Genomic DNA, 22330 nt, shown 5'->3' with positions numbered 1-22330 from the left:
TTTCAAAACTAATACTTAACATAAGAAGCTTAGTGAATTTGTTTCAAAACATGAAAAAAAGCACACACCAATAACACCTTACATCACAGTGACTGGCAGAAACACAACAGGAGTAACAACAGAAAATGAACCCAAACAACACCATGCTAATCTTTGGGCTTTCTGTGTGTGTGTGTGTGTGTGTGTGTGTGTGTGTGTGTGTGTGTGTGTGTGTGTGTGTGTGTGTGTGTGTGTGTGTGTGTGTGTGTGTGTGTGTGTGTGTGTGTGTGTGTGTGTGTGTGTTGATTTTGATTAATTGGCTTTAAGTCAAACTCTTTAAACAATCAATAAGGAGAAGTGAAATCCAAATATTCTCTGGAATATTTTTAGAAAATACAGCATGATTCAGAGGCTGGTGTTGGATCAACAAGTTGCATAGTTCATAAAAACAGGTCGTTGTTGGTTTAGTAAGTATAAAGAAATGCAGCCTTGAATGACTAATGCCAATGGAGTGTGTGATTGCTGAACTCAGCAGGATAAAACGTCTCACCAGCTCATTATACACTGTTGGAAAAAATCAGCAGGGAATCACTTAGGAAAGGTTTCTTGATTGTCTTGATATGTGAAAGAAAATATCCAGCTGGGTTTAGTGTTTTCTAGCAAAACAAATTCTGAATTACCAACATTACATTACGGTGGTTAACCTTACATGACCCTTCATTGTCTGATGTCCACCTGTTTATATTGCCTCTAGAAAGATGTTTGTAAAAGATTTAGAAAAGAGCAAAGGCAGTTATGCATAAATTATTAATTGTGATAATATAAAGAACAAGAAGAACTTGTAGGAAATGCATTTTAAATATAATCGTATTTTATTTGTAGTTTACAAAATAAATTTAGGAATAAAAATCCCAAACATGAATCAGTTAACTTACTTATTCTTTCAGAAACTGATTGTAAATTACAAATTTAATTACAAAGAAACAGCAAATAAAACTTTGAATTAAATGTAACATTTTTAAGTAGAAAAACTTTGTTTTCTGTTTTATTCTTTGTTTTATTTACAACCTCGGAAGAAATTTTGTACAGTGAACAATACATTTGAATATAATGCATAAAAAAGACAAAAGATACGCTTTGCAACCACACAAAAAAAGATATGAATGTGATTACATACTGGTAAAAAAAAAAAAAAAAAAAAAAAAAATGTATAGCCTGAATGTACTGTAAGTCGCTTTGGATAAAAGCGTCTGCTAAATGCATAAATGTAAATGTAAATGAGTATATTTTGTTGGTTTTGAGTTAGCCCACAAATAAAAATACATTTGCTTTTATATCATTTACTTTTATCCTTTTTATATTAGTAAATTATATTGTCTATATGCTAACCCTCACAGAAAACTTTTTTATACATCTTTTTGTGATTTAATTAAGCTGTTTTCTTTGTTATTATAGCATTTTTAAAAAGAACCATGTTTTCTATCCTTGAGGAAATCCCTGGAAGTCCCCAATGGGATGTTTTGTTGGATTTAGTTCTGTTCTTAGGGTTAGGGTTAAGGTTAGGTAGCCAGTTTTGTTCCTAAGTGTAGCTAAGTATATCCCACCCCCCACCCCCCACCAACCACCACCACCACACACACACACACACACACACACACACTCACACAGGAATCCTGGTGCTGAAGTCCACTTCTGGTTTCCCGACCCTCCCCTCTCAGGATGATTAGTGTGGTAAACCGCAGCGGGATTGGATGAGAGAGTTAGTCTCATTACTGCATGTACAATGAGCCACTACTCTCAGCCTGACCACTCCGATGCTGGACAGAGGAACTTTATATGAACTGCATGACCTGACGCTTATAGGAATTAAGAGACAGAGCAGACTTCGAGATCATGCAGGAACTCAGATGTTTCATGTTCCCCAAGAACATTTAATTTGAAGGTTGCTCCAATATGAAGGGCTCAAAGAGGCATTAAGCTTAAAGGATTTCCAGTTTGGTTGTTTTACATCACCATGGAGATCAGGAAAGTGCATTTGAAATGCCCCGGGACAGTTTTACTGACCATGATGATGTTCAAATGGGGTGAGTTTTTTTCTCTTTCTCAATAACTACAGAAATCACAAAAAAAAGATATAATATTTTATAAACATACATTTTCATAAATACATATTTTACATGGCAATCCTGAACAACACATGGTTAAATGAAAGACGGAACTTCTTACATGCTAAAAAATTTGTCTCCCTGTATGGGACACTACTCATTAAAAGCTGTTGAGAATAGCAATAGAATGTAACGTCTTGCTGATATTTGGTCCTTTAGATGTGTTTTATTCTGAGTCAGGTCGAGTTTTATCGTATACATATGTATATGCTAGAGTCAAGAGCAACAGGTTGGATGTTGTGTGTGGCTCTATTGCCTCTTTTTTGTTTTATTTTTGCAATAAGGTAAATCAAGGCAAATGCATGTGCTTTTATCCACACTATAAAAAAAACAAAAATATTATTAATAATTGTTCTATAATAATGCTATATCTAGAGTGATGGGCTCTTTTGACTTGTACCAGTAAGCAGCCCCCTAGCAACCACTCAGAACTCCCTAGCAACCACCCAATACTCTAGTGTTCTAGTATAAAAAATTATATATAAAAAAATGTAGTTAGTTTAGTTTAGTTTAGTTTAGTTTAGTTTAGTTTAAGTTTACAAGATATAATATTTTTATTTCTTAAAAATAACGGTTATTGGTATCTATTGTTCCATGAAGATTCACTGAACCTTTCCATTCCACAAAAAGGTTCTTTAGATTAATTAAATGTTCTTCACACTTAGAATAAAAAAAATGCTGTTTGTTTGTTTGTTTGTTTGTTTGTTTGTTTGTTTGTTTGTTTGTTTGTTTGTTTGTTTGTTTGTTTGGAAATCTTTACTGAAAGGTTGTTTGGACCAGTTTCTGGTTCCTCAAAGATCCTTTCAGTGAACAGTTCTTAAAAGAACCACATTTTCTTAAAGTAAAGGACATTTAAATAATCTAAAAACCCTTTTCCATATTAAAGAACGTTTTGTAGAATAGAAATGTACCATGGATATTAAAGTTTCTTCATGCAACCAAAGATGCCAATAAAGAACCTTAATTTTTAAGTGTATGGCATCACTGCAAAAAGCACCCGTTGGAACCTTTTTAAGAGTGTATCATATCGCCTTCGGGTTTACTTTTGTTTTATGCTTTATCTGTTTTATGGTGACACAAATTCCTGGCACTCTTTTTTCGCATTAGTGTAGTGTTGTGGTCATTTTCGGTTATCTGGCCCTCCCAAAGATGTGCACTGGAGTGTTACTTGCTTCCCTCCTCCTGTCTAAAGTGGATATAACTGGTGCATGGTACAGATGGGAGTATATGGGGGAGGTTTCTCATCTATTTTCCCTCCTTCCATCCATCCAGTCCGATTCTGCCTCGCTCTCAGGACGCTGTCTGAAAAAAAAAACTGAAAAACTTTAGGGGGTGGGTTCCATTGTGTCCCGTTGCTATGACACCAGGGCTGAGTCATTTGGACGTTGTGTGCGGGTGGAATCTGTGTTAAGCACTTTTAACGAGCTCTGTTTGCTTTTGCGTCCCGTAGGCTTAACGTTCTTTCATCTGACTGCACAGACAGGCTGTCTCTGAGCATTTAACTCTATGATGATCATATCCAGGGAAGAGTTTTGAGTCTAAAGTATTAATAGAAGCTTCTCTGAAGATATATATATATATATATAGAGAGAGAGAGAGAGAGAGAGAGAGAGAGAGAGAGAGAGAAGTAAATAGTGTGTGTAATTGTCTGTTAGCATTCTGATAATGTAAGTGCAAACTTTTCAATTTTTTTACACAACACATATTTCCACTTTAAATAAATTTTGAGAGCAATATTAATAAGTTTTACTGGGACAAAGATTCAGTTAAATGAAATTTAAACAAACAGCATGCTAATATCATTACATATCTTGCCATCCCGGTCTCAAGTGTGGAATGGCAATTACAAACAATGCATCTGTAGTGTATTTGCATTGACTAATGGGAGTCAATGGGGAAACTCAACGAGAGGAACAGTGGGTGAAACTGGTCTGATGTTCTGACTGAGCTGATAGTTCATGTCAAATCACGCATGCAAATGTGACATCAGGCGCTTAGGGAAACGAGGGGGATCCTGGAATTCACATGACTTTTTCAATGAAAACGTCTACAATGGACCCTGCCCCCAACCCTAATCCCAACAAGAACACGGTGAGGGAAGAATAAATTCACACGACACAGTCCACCGCAGTCTCACAGTCAAGATTCTGCTAATAAAACTGAACCTATATTTAAATTAATGTTTTGGGTAGTTGGGTAAAAAAAATATGTGTGTGTGTGTGTGTGTGTGTGTGTGTGTGTGTGTGTGTGTGTGTGTGTGTGTGTGTGTGTGTGTGTGTGTGTGTGTACATATATCCATCTTTATTTCACCCTCTAACTCTAGCACTCTCTATTCTAATTCTATTCTAAAAAAAAAATTAAACTTGTCCCTTTTAGACTTGAACACTATTCATTTACTAACTGCTTGTTTTCTTTAAAAAAAAATAAAAAAATAACACTAGCTTCTCTATATTTGTTTTCTTTTTATTTATTATACAATTAACAAAAGCAAAAAAGGCCTCTAACAATAGCTTGCTCTATTTCTGTTCAATCTGTTTTCTTTTTATTTATTATATAATAAAAAACTTGTTATGTGTACTACGTTAAGCTAACTGAGACTTGTTATAGCACTTGCATATTATTATCCTTGTTTTATGCTTTAGATAAAAGCATCAGCGAAATGACTAAATGTGTGTGTATATATATATATATATATATATATTTTTTTTTTTTTTTTTTTTTTTTTTTTTTTTGCATATTTGTCACACTTAAAAGATTCAGATCATCAAACCAATTTTAATATTACACAGAGATAATGCAAGTAAATACAAAATGTAGTTTTAAATGATGATTTCATTTATTAAGGTAAAAAGGCTGTCCAAACCTGCCTAGTCTTACATGAAAAATTAATTGCCATTATCCACAAATGGAGAAAACTTGGATAAGTGGTGAACCTTCCCAGGAGTGGACGGCCAACCAAAATTACTCCAAGAGCGCACTGACGACTCACCCAGGAGGTCATAAAAAATCCCAGAACAACATTGAAAGAACTGCAGGCTTCACTTTCCTCAATTAAGGTCAGTTTTCATGATTCAACAATAAGAAAGAGACTGGGCAAAAACAGCATCCATGAGAGAGTTCCAAGACAAAAGCCACTGCTGACCAAAAAGAACATAAAGGCTCGTCTCACATTTGCCAAAAAATATCTTGATTATCCCCATGACTTTTGGGCATATATTCTGTGGACTGATGTAACAAAAGTTGAACTTTTAGGAAGGTGTGTCCCATTATATGTGGCATAAAAGCAACACAGAATTTCATAAAAAGAACATTATACCAACAGTTAAACATGGTGGTGGTAGTGTGATGGTCTGGGGCTGTTTTGCAGCTTCAGGATCTGAATGATTTGCCATAAATGATGGAACCATGAATTCTGCACTCTATCAGAAAATCCTGAAGGAGAATGTCCGGCCGTCAGTCTGTGACCTCAAGCTCAAGTGCACTTGGGTTATGAAGCAGGACAATGATCTCAAACACACCAGAGAGTCCACCTCTGAATGGCTCAAGAAAAAGAAAATTAAGGTTTCGGAGAGGCTACGTCAATGTCCGGACTTAAATCAAATTGAGATGCTGTGGCATGACCTTAAACAGTCCATTCATGCTCGAAAACCCTCCAATGTGGCTGAATGAAAACAATTCTGCAAAGAGTGGGCCAAAATTCCTCCACAGCAATGTGAAATACTCATTGCCAGTTACTCATTGCGCAAACGCTTGACTGCAATTGTTCCTGCAAAGGGTGGCACAACAAGTTATTAGATTTAGAGGGCAATTACTTTTTCCACATAGGGCCAGGTAGGTTTGGACAGCTTTTTTCCCTTAATAAATGGAATCATTATTTCAAAACTGCATTTCGTATTTACTCAAGTTATCTTTGTGTAATATTAAAATTTGTTTGATGATCTGAATCAGTGACAAATATAAAAAAACATTAAAAAAAAATAAGAAGAAAAAAGAAACAGGAAGGTGGCAAAAACTTTTTCACACCACTTATAAACTTATATATATAAAGAATAAATAATAATAAGTAATAATTATAATACTACTATAAGTAGGCTTATTGACAAAAAATGCTAATGTTTGGGTAATAGAGTATTACAATGAGTAAGATAATAAAAATAATATACAAGTAAATTCTGTGAACAACATTTGTGAATACAGAAAATAATTCCGACTAAAAGGAAAAAAATGAGAAGAATCACTTACCAAGCTAGTGTTCATTTACCAACCTTGCCAATTAGTTTACATGGAGAAAATCCCACTCACAGGACTCACATCATTTAACACAAGCAGAACTATATCTGCCTGTGTAAGAAAGATATCATGCCACAAATTTGGTTGATAAAACTCTTTAAAGCACTAATATTATGTTCTGTTGTTGGATGCATGTGAAAAAATAAAGCTCATGTCCTTCGGCCGGAACTAATGCTAAAATCCTCGTGTTGATGCTCATGTGGCGTAACACTCAAAAGCATCACCTATAAAGTCTTAAAGGTTAAAACTTTGTGTCTTAGTTTTAGGAGCAGTGGGGAATAAAGCTAATTAGCGTCTGAGTCTAGAGCTGATGACAAAGATTTGCTAAGTCTGAGTTCATGTTGGTACTAACAACAGCTATTAATACTCTTATATTCACTAGGAGTCAAAACATCACTTATATTTAGTCTGAAAAGTTCAATTATTAATCTCAGAACTCTTATTTTTAGGTTCACGTGGAAGAATTAAGCATGCATACAGACAGACAAACACTTGAAACAGCTCTCCTGTGTCTGTGAAAATAAACAGATCACAGGTTATCACAGAGTCCTGTCACACATCACACACACGTCCCACTCACTCTCATTCTCTCTGTAACCTGTCCGTTCCCTCCCATATCTCTGGACAGATGCATATTAAGTGAGTGTTATCTCATACAGATCTGACTGGGACATTAATCCTGTGACAAACTTCACAGCCATTGTAGAGACAGTAGGGCTCTTAACTACAAGATCCATACAGTGTTTTACACGGTTATTATTGTTGAACGAATGAAATTAAAACTACAAATACAACCACAAAAATAATAATAATCATTTTATATCACAATTAAGACTTTTTTCCTTGCAATTCAGAGTTTAGTTCTCACAGTTTAGGTGGAAAAAATTCACAAACTCAAAGACTCAAGAGAAAGAAAAAAAGATTTGAATTCTAACTCTTGTAATTCTCACCTTTTTTCACTGAATTTGGAGGGGGGTTTTTTGTTGTTGTTTTTTTTTTTAACTTTGTTTTGTTTTGTTTCTGAAAATGCCATCATAGAATATATAATTATATATGAAATATAAACTCATATATAAAAATATAAATATAAAAAAAGTGTGTATTGTGTGAGATCCAGCAATTACCTAATTTTGCCCCCTAGCTGTTAATAAACAGAATTGCACGCATCCCGCGGAAGAACATTCTAACCTAAAGTTTACGTCTATGGTGATTCACACAGGTATGTGTTACTCCGCAGCAGTGACAAATTTATGATGTACTGGCTCATTATATTCATTTTGCAAATTTTGAACACAGAAAAAGTTACAAAAAGTTCCCCACCTGACCCCTCTAAAACAATCTGTAACCCCTTTAAATTGTAAAACTAACATGTCACACCCTCTCACAGCAGGAAGTAAGACACAAGCAGGGATGATTGACAGTGATGTAAACTAAAGGGGAGGAGTTTCGCTTGATTGACAGCCAGTATCAGCGCTCTAGCTCTTAAAACAGAACCTGCATGGCTAACATTCTTCCAGTGGTCTCGCGCAGATAACATTAAACACTGACACACACATGGAGAAAGATGTAGTGCTCAAGACAGATGTCAGGATAATGTCTCTGTCAACCGTGGGATGCCAGAGACTCGCAGACCTCAGTGTTAGTCTGGATAATCAGATCCACTACAGCCTGTCTCCACCTGGAGCCTAAATGTGTTACATTTGGCTGCTGTCCACATTCCAGCAAGATCACAGTTAAGAATATGTGTAAGAATGGGACATGACCAGATGAAAAGGTGACAAGCTGCTATTGTTGGCAGTTTGATATAGCAGCAGTAAGGTAGTCGATATTAAATTATTCAAAACATTTGGGGTTGATCTCTTATACTCACCAAGGCTGCATTTAATTAATAAAATATAGTAAAAACAGTAATATTGTGAAATATTATTACAAATTAAAATAACTGATTTGTATTTTAATATATTTTGAAATTGATGTCATTACTCCAGTCTTCAGTGTCACATGATCCTTCAGGAATCATTCTAATATAATGATTTGCTGCTCAAGAAACATTTCTTTTTATTATCAACGTTGAAAACAGTTGTGCAGCTCAATATTTTCATGGAAACTTTTTTTTTTTCAGGATTCTTTGGTGAATAGAGATTTAAGAAGAACCACATTTAATAATAAATATACGGATTTTGTAACATCATAAATGTCTTTAATGACACTTTTGATCACTAACAGAACAAACTAAGACAGACTAAAGCCAGAAAAACTGTGGCAAGATCTCCAAGATGCTTCAAGAATCCTACCTGCAAAGCGAACTGAAAAACTATGCACAAGTGCACCTAGGGCAAAATCTGCGTTAAATGCAAAGGATGCTCACACCAAATGGTGATTTAATTTAGTTAATTTAATTGATAAAGAAAATCTATTTATGTCATTATTTTGACAGCATCCTCATTTTACAACATTTTTACACAAGTGCCTAAAACTTTTAACAGTACACTGTAAAAAATGGCTGTGAATAAACGGTAAAAGACTGTAAAAATGCTACAGTAAAAACCTGTTAAATGGTAAATGGTTCCCCTACTATATACAGTGAAAAAACGTAAGTTGACATTCCCAGAATTATCTGCGTTACATTTCAAATTTGATGTTTTTTATTGAAATAACTATGTTTCTTAGTTTTTTTCTTATTAGTTTTGTTTATCAGGGTTGTGTATTACACCTAATGTTGATAAATGAAGGTTTATTGCATTATTTCAGTTTCATGTGTCTTACACCATGATGGTGTTTAGTGTCTGTGTGAATGACACTGTGCACCTTCTATATATGTTAGTATTTAAAAGCAACTTGTGATTGGCTTTGGTTCATCATGTGACTTTCTCATCACCACCTGTATTTGGTGGTTATCAGTGTCTTACAAAGGTACAAAACAGATTTCAGTACTTCTATAGGTTGGTATATTAACATTATATCAGTTAATGAAATTACAGTACTTAACTGTAAATTTAAGTTAAAACAGTAAAACCTTAAATGTTGCTACCATATTTTTTACAGTAAAATTCCGGCAACCACAGCTGCCGTTTTTTTTTCCGTAAATTTTACGATTTTTTTTTAAAGTGTACTGTAGGTTTGCAGGTAGGTGTCTTGAAGCATCAAGAGATGTTGCCACAATTCATCTGGATTTAGTCTATTTTAGTTTGTTCTGTTTCTTCATGTGATTTCAGACAGACTGGATGATGATGAGATCAGATCTCTGTGTGGAGCACTGGCTGCTGTCAGACTCCTTGTGCAAACAAAAATTTTGCTGGATTATTACAATTAATGGCAAAATTAATGTTTGGAAATGTAAGCTAATTTTCCATTGACACACTTCAGCAAAAGATAGAAATAACTAGTTTTCATTGTGTTTCACACAGTTTTCATATCTAACACATGGTTATGTTAATGGAAAATAGCCACTCTTTGTAATCTCTTTAAAAACAAAGTGGCAGAGGACTGTATCCTGAGGTAACAAATGCTGGCTAAGCAGTGTAGACTAACCTAAAGCTGTCCTGTTTTACACACACCACTCTTGAGAGGATTACAGTCAGCTCAGTACGTGAAGACACTGGCCTACTTGCTCTCTCTGACAGTACGCACATCTAATGGACTTTAAATAGTCTATTCTGTAAAAGACAAAGAGTAAAACATTCATTCTAAAATGAATGGTGATGATATTCAAGGTGTCCAGAAATACCCTGAAAGTCAGTGAGTGTTCAAGCATATGTTTGTGTGAGAGAACATAAACTTAATGAGGTACAGACAGTGTAATCCACTTTAATTTTCTGTTAACGAGCCACACAATATACAGGTTAACAGAAGGCAGAGCAGAAAGCAGATAATCGGTGTCCTTCAGTCACAGGAAGGAGAGAATTTGAGGGAGATAAAGTAAAAAAGGAAATTAGAGAAGTCACTTTATGTGTGCCGACTGGATGATTGTGATTGACATCATTATGTGTCATCTGGATCAGTGACCGTTCATATCTATGACAGCGTGAGCTGGTAAATCTTCTTTACTTATCAGGCTAAACTGAAAGGAAATGACAGGAGTGTTAAAGAGATCCAACACAGTGAGAACGACAGAAAATAAATGGAAAGGAGGAAAGAGAGGAGGTGGATCTGGGGTCACAGAGGTCAGCATCTCTTCGTCTCAGGGCCAAATTAGCTTAGAAGTAACTATGGAAACTGAGACCCACTGCAGTGGACACTTGCTGGGTCAGTCTGCGTGGAGCTTGTTTTCCCAGGCCGGGGGTGGGGAATGAATGCTTGTGTGGGTGTCAGACGTATCTGCATCCTACACAGTTTATAGAAATATACTAAAATCAAAGTATTTTTAAAACTGATTTTGATGTTTTGGTCCACTTTCTTGCATGAACAGGAGAACATAATGTCCATATGGGAGGAAAGAAGCAATTACTCTTTTAAGTTCCACTTGTGGTGCATGTTTGTTTTGTTTGCTTTAAGATCATTGTGTAAGCCACATTTCCATTCTAAGATCAATGCAAGTGCTTTCACACTAAGATCAGTGTGTAAGCTCTCACTTGTGTAAGAACAGTCTGTGTGTTCTGAGACCGATAAGATGTTTCTGTTCTAAAAGTAACACGTCCATGCTGATTAAAGTGTCTGGGCAAACACATTGGGTCCAAAAGTCTGAAACTAAAATCTAATTTAAACCTGGAAAGAATTAATCATTTAGGAACATTATGATGTAAAAGAAATAAGAAACACTATGATGTAAGTAATCAAGTAAATAAATAAATACATGAAAGAAAGAAATATATATATGTAATGTAACATAAAAATAAATAAATAGATAAATAAGCACAACTTAGAATATAAGTGCATGCAGATAAACAATTTACAGTTTGCTATATAATGTTAAATATGATATATATTCAGAAAAATACAAAATGGATTCATTTTCCCTAGTGGTATTAGACTTTTAGACTTGTTTTCTCTAGCACAAAAAAAGTGTGTGGGGGGGGGGGGCATCTACAAATAAAAAACAAAAAATGAAAACACAAACAAATATTAAATTGTAAAATTCAGGAAATAAGACTATACCAGGAAACTGCAACAAATAGTTGTTTTTAAGCAACTTTCAAAACACATTAGCAGCTACTGATTACACCCATGCAGCCAGTTTAAAAAATGAAATAATATAATATAATATTTTTCAAGATATTTTCTTTTGATATTTTGGCTTTTGGTAAAGTCTGGGACAAAGGCTCTAATGTGACCTGCTATAGTGCCCTGCTAAACACTCAATGCTCAACATGCGCACACGGACAGATACACACACACACACACAGCACCTCATTCCTTCTGCCCATTCATTAATATCTTCCTCCTGAATGAATATTTGGGATGAAGGTCTGATCAAAGCGACATTGAGGGGGCCAGGGCAGCAAAGTGGTTTAGAGAAGGTGGGGGAGTGGAGTTTAGGGGGCCGAGGGGCCCCACGAGGGTTAAGGATGGGTGGGCCACATTAATGGATCCAAGTTGGACGCGCGGTGGGGGTTGAGGGTCGAGGTCATGCAGATAACAGGAATTTGGAATGACTCAAAGAGCTCTCATGCGATTGGCCAATTTGTATGAGAAAATCCTCATGAATACTCCATACCGCACTCAGAAGCACAAACAAAATATCTGACTTGCAATACTCAGAAACAGATAAGGTCACAGTTTACGGGGATTTCTCAAATTTGATCTTTTAGTTCAAGGTCTGAAGTAGATTTTTAAAGACTTGTTGGGTTTGAGAAATGTAAAAAATGCTGAACCTCACAAATAATCAACCTCACAGATGGGCTTGGTATTTGTAATGCTGACTTTGAAGAGATTCTCTCTATTTATTCCTCAGGCTCAGTCAGTCTTACCCAGGATTAAGGTTTGGGATCAACAGCCTGTTATTAACTGATGTCAGTCTTACCTATGTCTCAGATGGTACATGTCTGTTTTCTATTTTGCTATCATAGTAATATACAACAAAATCTTTAAATTATTATAAAGAAAACGAGTAGTGCACATAACTCATAATCACTATGTTAGAGTGATACAATGTGGTTACTGGGTTGTTATACTTTGCAAAGTGGCTGCTAGACAGCTGGTTACTGGCCCAAACAAAGGAACCCGCCTCCAAGTTTCTATGATATTGTGGTCCCTAGATATGTTTTAGATTTTCTGTTTTATTGTGAAGGCAAATAGGCAACTATCATGTGTCTGTTTGCCTAAAAAAATTAGTGAGACACTTCTCAACAAGCACACAATTTTAGGTACAGTATCTTTATTGTCTGTAGGACAAATGTGTAGGATGTTTAAGACACGGGTTTAGGGGCTTGTTCAGATCCCTAAGCACAAGTATGATCAAAGATTAAACACTTGAGTGAGCACCACAAATAATAAGATGGAAAAAAAAATGTCAACTGGAATACACATATTGTGTTACCCCGGATATACCCAATCCTGGTCCTTGAGATCATCTTTCCTGCAAAGTTTAAACCCAACCCTGAAGCATCTATTAAGATCTTCAGGAACACTTGAGAACTCAAGACAGATGTAGGCGCAGGGTTGGAACTGAACTCTGCAAGTAAGTAGATCTTCAAGAACAGGATTGGGCACCCTTGGGTTTCCCCATTGGAGTAATGCATCACTAAGGTTTACTTCATCTCTCTTTCTCCAGGTATATTCTGCTCTGGTTCATCTGACATGTGTGCATCTTCACCCTGTCAAAATGGGGCGACATGTGTGGATACAATGGACGACTATGTGTGTTTATGTTCACGGGAAGGAGTGCGGTACACTGGGAAGGAGTGTGATGAGCTGTACAATGCTTGTGTGTTTGCTGAATGCAAAGGGTGTGAGACTGAACTTGGCACGGAGCAGTACACCTGTCCAGAGGACTTCAACGAGTGTGAAAGTGGACCATGTTTAGGTGCCCTCTCTGAGTGTGTAGATGAGCTGAATGGCTACAAATGTCTGTGCCCACCTGGTTTTGGAGGAGAGGACTGCAGTCATCACATCACAGACTGTATTGATGAACCCTGCCTCAACAATGGCACTTGTAGACGGATAGTGGACGGATTTGAATGCACCTGTTCACAAGGTTTTCGTGGTGAGACCTGTGATGAGAATGTGGATGATTGTGATTCACATCCTTGTCAGAATGGTGCAATCTGTGTGGATGACACCAACAAGTATCACTGCTTCTGTGTACCCGGATACCAAGGACACAACTGTGAGATTGACATAAACGAGTGTGCATCACAACCTTGTTGGAACAATGGAACTTGTATTAATGGAAAAGACCAGTACCTGTGTGAATGTCTGCTGGGATATACAGGTAATCTGTGTGGGTGTGTGAACTTGTATGTCTCAACCATCTTGTAACTGTATTATTAACAGTCTAAAGCATTTGTGCTCAATCCCACTCCTGACAGGCCAAGGTTCTGCAAAGTATAGCTCCAACATACTTACCTCGAAGTTTCTAGTAATCCTAAAGACCTTGACTGGCTGGTTCAAATGTGTTTAATTAGGGTTGGAACCAAAATCTGCAGGATTATGGCCCTCTAGAAGCAGGATTGGGCACTCCTTGTCTACAGGGATATTCACACTGACAATAATTTGCAAATTAGTGTTAGTCATTTATTGTGTTCTAAATCTCTGTAGGAGTAAACTGTGAGATGGAGATCGATGAATGCGAGTCAAATCCTTGCAAAAATGGAGCCATCTGTCATGACCTAGTGGGGCTGTACACCTGTGACTGTGTGCAGGGGTTTGAAGGCTCGGACTGTGAAATCAATATCGATGAATGTGAGAGTGATCCATGTCAGAATGGAGGAATCTGCTACGACCTCATCGATAGGTAAGGTAACTAAGGAATTATGGGAATGACCATGTCATGCAGATGGCATATCCAGCACTGCCCACTGTTTCATCACTTACTCACTTTGTTAAAAATATCTCTTCCTGTATAAGTAGTTGGTCATTGGACAGAAAAAGCTGCTATGCAGACCTGATTTTATGTTGATCATTAAATAAATAAGACCATATAGGTACTGACTGTCTGATTTGGTGTGTGTTTGTATGCAGTTATAGGTGTGAATGTGAAGGCACTGGGTTTATGGGAGACCACTGTGAGGAGGATATTCCGGAGTGTGCATCACATCCTTGCCAACATGAAGCAACTTGTCTAGAGGGCATTAACCACTACAATTGTACCTGTTGGCCAGGTAGCTCTCCTTTATCCAAAAACTGCACTCATGTCTTTAAATTAACTTTGCAAAAATCATAAATGATGTTGATGTGTGTATAGGTTTTGAAGGGGATAACTGTGAGGTGGATATAGATGAATGTGCTGATACTCCGTGTGAGAATGATGGGGAATGTTTTGAGAAGTCAAAACCAGAACACTGGGAAACAGACTGGGAGATCACCTACGCCACAGCTGCAGGTTACATCTGTCAGTGCCAACCAGGATACACAGGTACTGGCAACATAAAAACAGTATTTTAAAACAACAGATCATAAAACAATACATCCAACAATACAACAGCTTTCATTTTAAAAACTTGTTCCAGAGTTGAGCCTAACTATTTTGCAGCCCAATATGTGATGGGTGGTCAAGGTTACTCAAATATTGATGCAATGTTTTACTTGAAAAGAGCATTGTCATGCTGTTTATTTGTTTTGTTTGTTTGTTCTCCCCAGGAGAGAACTGCTCAGTGAACATAAATGAGTGTGTATCTGAGCCATGTCACAATGGAGGCAGCTGTGAGGATCTGGTAAACGGATACAAATGCGTATGCCCGGAGGGGTTTGCAGGTTGGTGTTTGCATATGGGAAAGAGTTTGCATGTGTTTTTGTTTGTATTGTTAACTTTGTTATGTCTTTCTCAGGTGTAGAATGTGAGGTTAACATAGATGAGTGTGAGAGCGCCCCCTGCCTGAATGGAGGTGTATGTGAAGATGGAGTGGCTGACTATAAGTGCCATTGTGCAGAAGCCGAGGAAGGTCTCTTGCCATGGGGGGGACCCCAATGCACTGTGCAGCTACTTGGTTGCATTGACCATCCATGCCAAAATGGTGCCACCTGCTTGCCATGGTTGAATGTTGAGCACGGACATACTTGTCTTTGTCCACCTGGATTCTATGATGACGTATGTTCAACACCAACCACATTCTCCTTCTCCTTACCAAAGTTCTTTCTTATTGAAGTTCCACCACTCGAGCGCAGAAAGAGAGACATAGAAGAACAGGAACACCCCCTCGGGGTCCGCCTACGCTTCCGCACCACACTGCCTGATATGCTGCTGTTCTTTCGTGGCAATGCTGAGTTCTTCCTCTCTCTGGAAATTGTTGGGGGTGAGCTGCGTGCCAAGGTGCTATCAAAAGAGGGAGGGTCGCTGGAGGCAAAATTACCAGGGCTTATAAGTGATGGAGATTGGCATGAGGCAGTGGTGAACATTGATGAATGGGATCAGGATATCAGACTTGTGCTGCAAGTTAAAGGTCCAGGCTGTAACAATCAAGCATGCAAAGTTGAACACAAGCTACCAGATGGTCAAGAAAGTTTCTTGCACCGTGACAGCCTCACAAAGTTGTATGTAGGGGGAGTACCAGAGGAGTACATGGAGCTAACCTTAAGTGGTCATGGCTTTTTGGGTTGTATGGAGGACCTACAGGTGGATGGCCATATTGTTCTGCCACATGATCTTGGAGATGAAGAGGTGAGCGTAGAGTTCGGCTGCGTAAAGACGGAATGGTGCGAGGTGGACCCAAATCCCTGCTCTCAACAAGGGCACTGCATCGACCTCTGGACGGGCTACCGCTGTGACTGTTATAGACCTCATTATGGCCATGACTGCAGCCAAGGTATGTATACACATATGCTCATACACTCAAACACTTTTCTTGTGGTAATGTTTAGAGCTGGGGCATTAAACTCTGGTGCTGGAGGACATTTTTCCTGCTAAGTTTAGCTCTAACCCTTCTCAAATACCTGAACAAACTAATCAAGATGAGAGTTGGACAAAAACTCTGGAGAACAGTGGCCCTCCAGGACTGAAGTTGTGTTGTAGGGGAACCTATATAATAATAAACAAAACATTGTCATGCTTGACTTTTTTCTCTATTTCTCTTTCTTCCACAGGTTTCTCCTTTTGGACATTCGGTCATGAGAACTCGACTAGCTATCTTGCATTTGTACTGCTGTCTGATTTTGGCAGGAACTTTAGTGTGTCATTCTTCCTACGATCTCTTAAATCAAGTGGATTATTATTTCAGCTACGTAAGGCAGGACATCAACGGACAGAGGAGGATGATGCTTATTTTACCATGTACCTGGAAATGGGACGAGTACAGGTGACCTCTGTGGTGGGGTCACCCATCCTATCATCACCGGTGTTTGTCTGTAATGGAGAGAAACAAATGCTTCAGATAGACATACAGGAGGGTCAGGTGTTCTTTAGCCATGGTGGATTGCGCTACGGGCTTGGCTTTCTGCCTGACTTGGAGGTTCTGGAAGGAGACCTGGTGTATGTTGGTGGGTTTCCAAATGAAGAGGGTGCAGCTGATTGGGGGGGTCATTTTAAGGGCTGCCTGCAGGACCTGAGACTAGATGATGTGCATCTGGATGTGGAAGTCTGGAATAGTACCCTCAGTGAGACTCTTTTTATCTCCAGTGATGCAAAAAATGTGCTTCCTGGATGCATAAGTGATGACATATGCAAGGTATGTGGACACAAATGTTGCTTTTATCCCATTAGATCCGTTTAAATTGATCATTGCAGCTGGAAAGAGCTGATGCTGTGTTTCTGGTTTGCAGATGGAGCCTTGCTTAAATGGTGGAGAGTGCACAGTCACATGGAATGACTTTACTTGTTTCTGTCCATGGGATTTCACAGGAAAGAGATGTGAAACTCGGGTTTGGTGTGTCAGTGACCCATGCGTAAATGGTGGACGCTGCATGGATCTGTTGGATGGTTTTGAGTGTATGCTTATATTAAACATCCAGTTGATATTTAACAGTTTCCTAAAGGTCCTATTAGCAAAATAATTAATTCAGAAATATAATGTGTAAAGGTTGATCATCATGTAGTAAAAATAAATGTGTGTAAAAAAAAAAACAGTAAATTGATATTATAAGACATTTTTTTGTTTTGTTTTTACAGGCATTGCTAATGCGACTTTTGACAACACACCCTTACACTACAGTGCTAAGGGATCTCTAGTTTACTCGGTGACCAACGTGACCATGGATCTCCGTACAAGGCAGGAAAATGCCGTATTACTTCGTGCATGGAGAGGGACGGAGCTTCTACTGATTGGTCTTGTGGATTCAGCCATTCATGTGGAGCTCCAAACCGAAAACAACGTGGAACCAGTGATATTCTCTGGACAGAGACAGATTGCAGATGGAAACTGGCATCACCTGCTGGTTGCCATGGCCAGTCCAGAACATGATGCATCGCAGTGGTTCATTTTGGTGGATGGCATCATCGACGGTAGCAGTGCACCGGAACTTGCTGGTAGCTTAAGTTTTCTTAAAGATTTGTCAAGTGAAGTTGCACTGGCAGAGACATACACAGGATGTATAGGCGCTGTCAGAGTGGGTGAGGTTTACCTTCCATTTGTAGACAATGCCAAATCACCACAAACATCACGGTTTTGGCGACGACAAGATGAGCGTGTGCGCATAGGCTGCTTTGGTGCTCCAGTGTGCCACTCTCATCCCTGCAGACGTGGTGGTACGTGTGTGGATCTCTTCAATACATTTGGCTGCCAGTGCCCATCAGGCTGGGAAGGGATCACCTGCGAGAAAGAAACAGACGAGTGCATCTCAGGACCCTGTCTTCATGGCAAGTGCAAAGACAAGTTTAATGGGTTTGACTGCTTGTGTCATCCAGGATATGCTGGACCTACATGTTCAGAAAACATAGACGACTGCAAAGGATCGAAGTGTAAGAATGGGGGAACCTGTGTGGATGGAGTTAATGACTTCACCTGTATCTGTCCACCTAAGTACAGCGGAACACGTTGTCAGTGAGTTCCTACATATCACACACACTGATGCCTAGATTTGACTCAGTGGTAACTTGCAATACATATGCCTTTCAATAGAGAACAGGGGTAATAACGTGGCCATCAGAAAGACAACTGCAAACTTGGTTGCAATTGTAATTGCCTTTTGAAAAAAATATCATATACTTGATTATTAATGTTTTCAAATCTCCCACTTTCTTTCACATAACAGTTATTTCTTGTTACCGGAGTTTGAATGAACAAGTGATACTGAAGTTTGGGGGTTTATCCATTTGTTTGTTTGTGTTCTTGTGCATCAGGTATAACTTCCCTCCTTTAAAGTGTGAACTGGATGTTGAATGTGAAAATGATGGCGTTTGTTATGATACTCAATGGGGGGCAAACTGCACCTGCCCTCCAGGATTCACAGGAGACAGGTGGAATTAACACTTACATCGCTGTCCAATAGAAATAAATTGAATATACAAATATATTAATATAGATGACTAAGTGCATATGTGTTTGTGTACATATTTATTTCCACAGATGTGAGAAAGAAATTGATGAGTGTGCATCTAGCCCATGTCTAAATGGTGGATCGTGTCTGGATCGGCTGAAACGGTTTCAATGTTTGTGCCCAGCAGGCTTTAGTGGCCAATTCTGTGAAACAAATGTAAGTAAACACTGAGTAAAATAATAAGCATGTAATTTAGGAGCAGAAATGAGAATGCAAACTTGTACAGTAGTGCTGATTGTTACTTTTATTTATTTATTTTTTACCTACCAACAATAACAATTTTAATCTCTCTCTGCAGAAACAAGCTCAGCAAGAACATATACCATGGTTTGCAATAGCGGTTCCTTTGGCATGTGGCTGTATCCTCTTGGTGGCCATTGGACTCATTTTTATGTTGATGACAGCACGCAGGAAGCGGCAATCTGAAGGAACTTATTCCCCAAGTCATCAGGAGATTGCTGGTGCACGCCTGGAGATGGATAGCATGCTGAAAGTACCACCTGAAGAGCGACTAATTTGAACACCCAAACAGATGTAGATAAAGGGGCTCTAATATTATCTGTGTGACTCTGGAACTACACTGGAACTTTCCAAGACCTTGTGGTATTACAGAGCCACAGTGAGAAGCAAGTGCTACATCAAACGAGCAACATGAAGATGTATGGTAATACGAGTGTAAGAGGAAAAACATGAAGGCATTAAATACGGTTAATCTTTTGTGGAGACCTAAAACTTTGGAATTTTACCAGCAACTCTCTCAAATGTAGTTGAACTTGAACTTGGTGATTATTTACCTCATGGTACTGTATGCCGGAACGGCTTTGACAAATACTGCAAAGAGATGGAAATAAGAGTTTACATTCTTCCCACAGCATTTAAAATCTTTAACCAATCCCTCTCAAAGATAAGAACTTTAGTGCTAATGAAGGAGTGCACAACATTTTGAATAAAAAAATTAATAAGATAAAAAATTCACAGCATTTGAATGTACAATGTCTGTATGGTATATATGTAGCAAGACTGTTAACGAGCTACTATTCCTGCTGTAGGCTACACTGGATATGATAATCAACACTGAGGAATGTGGCTTCATATTCATGCCAATATGAACAATTAGCCATATATTAGAATTTTCAAGGGTGGAAAACAACTGAAACTAATTACCATTTTAAAGTAATGCATTTTTTAAAAGAAAAACTGGGCGTTGCTGCTTTGCATAATTCATTTCATTGTTGTGTTCACATTGTGTCAGAATTACCCTAATTATGTGTTCCCAAATGCTAAAAACTATTTATATCTTTGCTGAACGCACAATCACAAGTTTGTAAGAAATAACAAAACCTTTGAATTTTGAACAGAAAAATCTCTGGCTTTATTTGACTGATGTTACATCATGTACAGTATAAACAACCAAAAAGACTGCAAGTAATGATAGTTATGTAGCAATGTCAGCACATCTTCGTCTGAAATGCTATTTTTTAGCCAATAACCTGCACTTCCAGTATTTAATATATGAGACAGCGAGAAGTGTTTTAATGTAGTGATTACATTTTTGCTATCATAGACAGCAAAGCTGCATAGCTATTTAACTGTTATGGGTGGAGTCACAAGGCAAACAGCTTTAAGCTGAATCTGAGCAAAATTGGTATTAGCAAAAAAGGAATTATGGTAATTCCAACAGAATGTGAACACTTTTTTTTTTCCTGTTTGAGACCATTATTGGAAAAACTGTGAATATGTTACTGTTTGACAATCACTGCACTTGACATTTTTAGGAATGTGTTCATACTACTAAAGATAAACAAACACCACCGTCATTTAAACACACTTACCTCTGCATACACATGCAAATATGATCTCATGAGCGGTGAAATAATATTCTGCCTGTGTGTGAAGATGAAATAAGAGATGAGAGATAAACAGAAGAACAAATCCTTGCTGATGTCTAAATGCTGTAAAAACTGAGTGAGTGTATATATTGTAAATTGTGGCTATAATTTTTCTTTCTTTTTTTTTTTTGGGTCGCATTTCAGTCAGACTTTCTTCAAATGCATGCATAGGATTTACTAAAACTAAACAGTAAAGTGTAAGCTACAACATTTTAGGAATATATTTTTGAATGTGTAAATGTGCAAAAATTGTTTAATAAAAGTGTTTGTGTTTGAATGTTTAAAAGGAGTTACAGCTTAAATAATTAGGAAAAGTTACATGCATTTTAACGTTAAACTGACAGTCCTAAAAAAATAAGATATGCGCAAGAATACTGGGAAAGAGAACGGTTAAAAATAAATGAATAAATGTGAGCAAAACAAAGCTCCAACTCACCATTTTCACATGAATATACTATGTGCTTTTTTTAATTATGGCAAACACAAATAATAACATCCAAATAATAATAATTAAAAAATAAAAAAAAGTGCAAGATGATAATAACAGGATATGAGTTCACATTAGGATACATTCCAAGAGAAAATTGTATTTTACACATCAGAAACACATCTTGACAGTTCAACCTTGTTGAGAGCCGCACTGTCCTACCATTCAAGCGGAGAAACCTCAAAGGATCCTGTCAAAATAGGTCCTACAATGTTTGTTAAATCCATGCCAGCCATATTTTCAAAACCTCTTTTACCCAGACATAGTAGATTATAATTTGAAACGTTTCCGCTGGAATACAAAATACAATCACATTTAGTGACCGGCCTCAATGACTGCTGTGCAGTGATGTCATCTACAATACTTCACCCAGAACAACTTTTAACACTAAACATGTTTGGATGTCTTGCCAGTTGAGTCACTGTATGGGGAAAAAATATCACAGCTTCAACTCATCTGACGATTCTCTAAAAAGAAAAAAGTTATATATATAAAAAAAAAAAAAAAAAAACTTTAACTTTGCTGCAGTTAAATGTGTAGGTACTTTTAACAATACTTAGCAAATGTTTTTTGTAAATTAAAAAATGCCTTGTTTTGAGTCAACCAATTAATTGTAACTAAATATTTCAAAATATTTTCTGTTTAAGTAGCACTTTAATATGCACACACACATCTTGCTGTAATTCATTTTAAGTTTTGTGGTTGTCAAACATTATTAAAGTTTCCCTAGTAAAAGCTCACTGCATTCCACTGCAATGCCGCTCAGTGTATTCTGTGATGGTGTACTGGCTTCCATTGCCACTCAAAAATAAAGTTTTTTTAACTTTCAGTATAGATTACTGACCAAGGACAGTGTTCCAGCAATCACATTTCAACCTAACAGCTGATGTGAAATATAAAAATCATATTTTTAACATTAAGACACAATTTGAACCAAAACACCAGAACAACCCATG

At 37.5% G+C, this 22330-nt stretch overlaps 1 protein-coding gene across 1 annotated transcript; it reads left to right on the top strand.

Annotated features, from left to right (window-relative positions):
- Nucleotides 1-1741: 1741 nt before the first annotated feature.
- On the top strand, nt 1742-21837 carry LOC109064732 (protein crumbs homolog 2-like). The gene is made up of 13 exons (XM_042748403.1): nt 1742-2063; nt 13144-13803; nt 14130-14325; nt 14553-14692; nt 14776-14946; nt 15171-15284; nt 15359-16333; nt 16611-17191; nt 17286-17451; nt 17632-18502; nt 18802-18918; nt 19028-19154; nt 19297-21837. The coding sequence occupies exons 1-13, from the start codon at nt 1994-1996 to the stop codon at nt 19516-19518; spliced, it is 4410 nt and encodes a 1469-aa protein (XP_042604337.1). The 5' UTR covers nt 1742-1993; the 3' UTR covers nt 19519-21837.
- Nucleotides 21838-22330: the final 493 nt, after the last annotated feature.

Source organism: Cyprinus carpio, chromosome B21 (assembly GCF_018340385.1).
Source record: "Cyprinus carpio isolate SPL01 chromosome B21, ASM1834038v1, whole genome shotgun sequence".
In the NCBI taxonomy this organism is placed as follows: Eukaryota; Metazoa; Chordata; class Actinopteri; order Cypriniformes; family Cyprinidae; genus Cyprinus; species Cyprinus carpio.
Note: the sequence above shows the minus strand (reverse complement) of the source record. Positions and strands in the feature narration are given on the sequence as shown.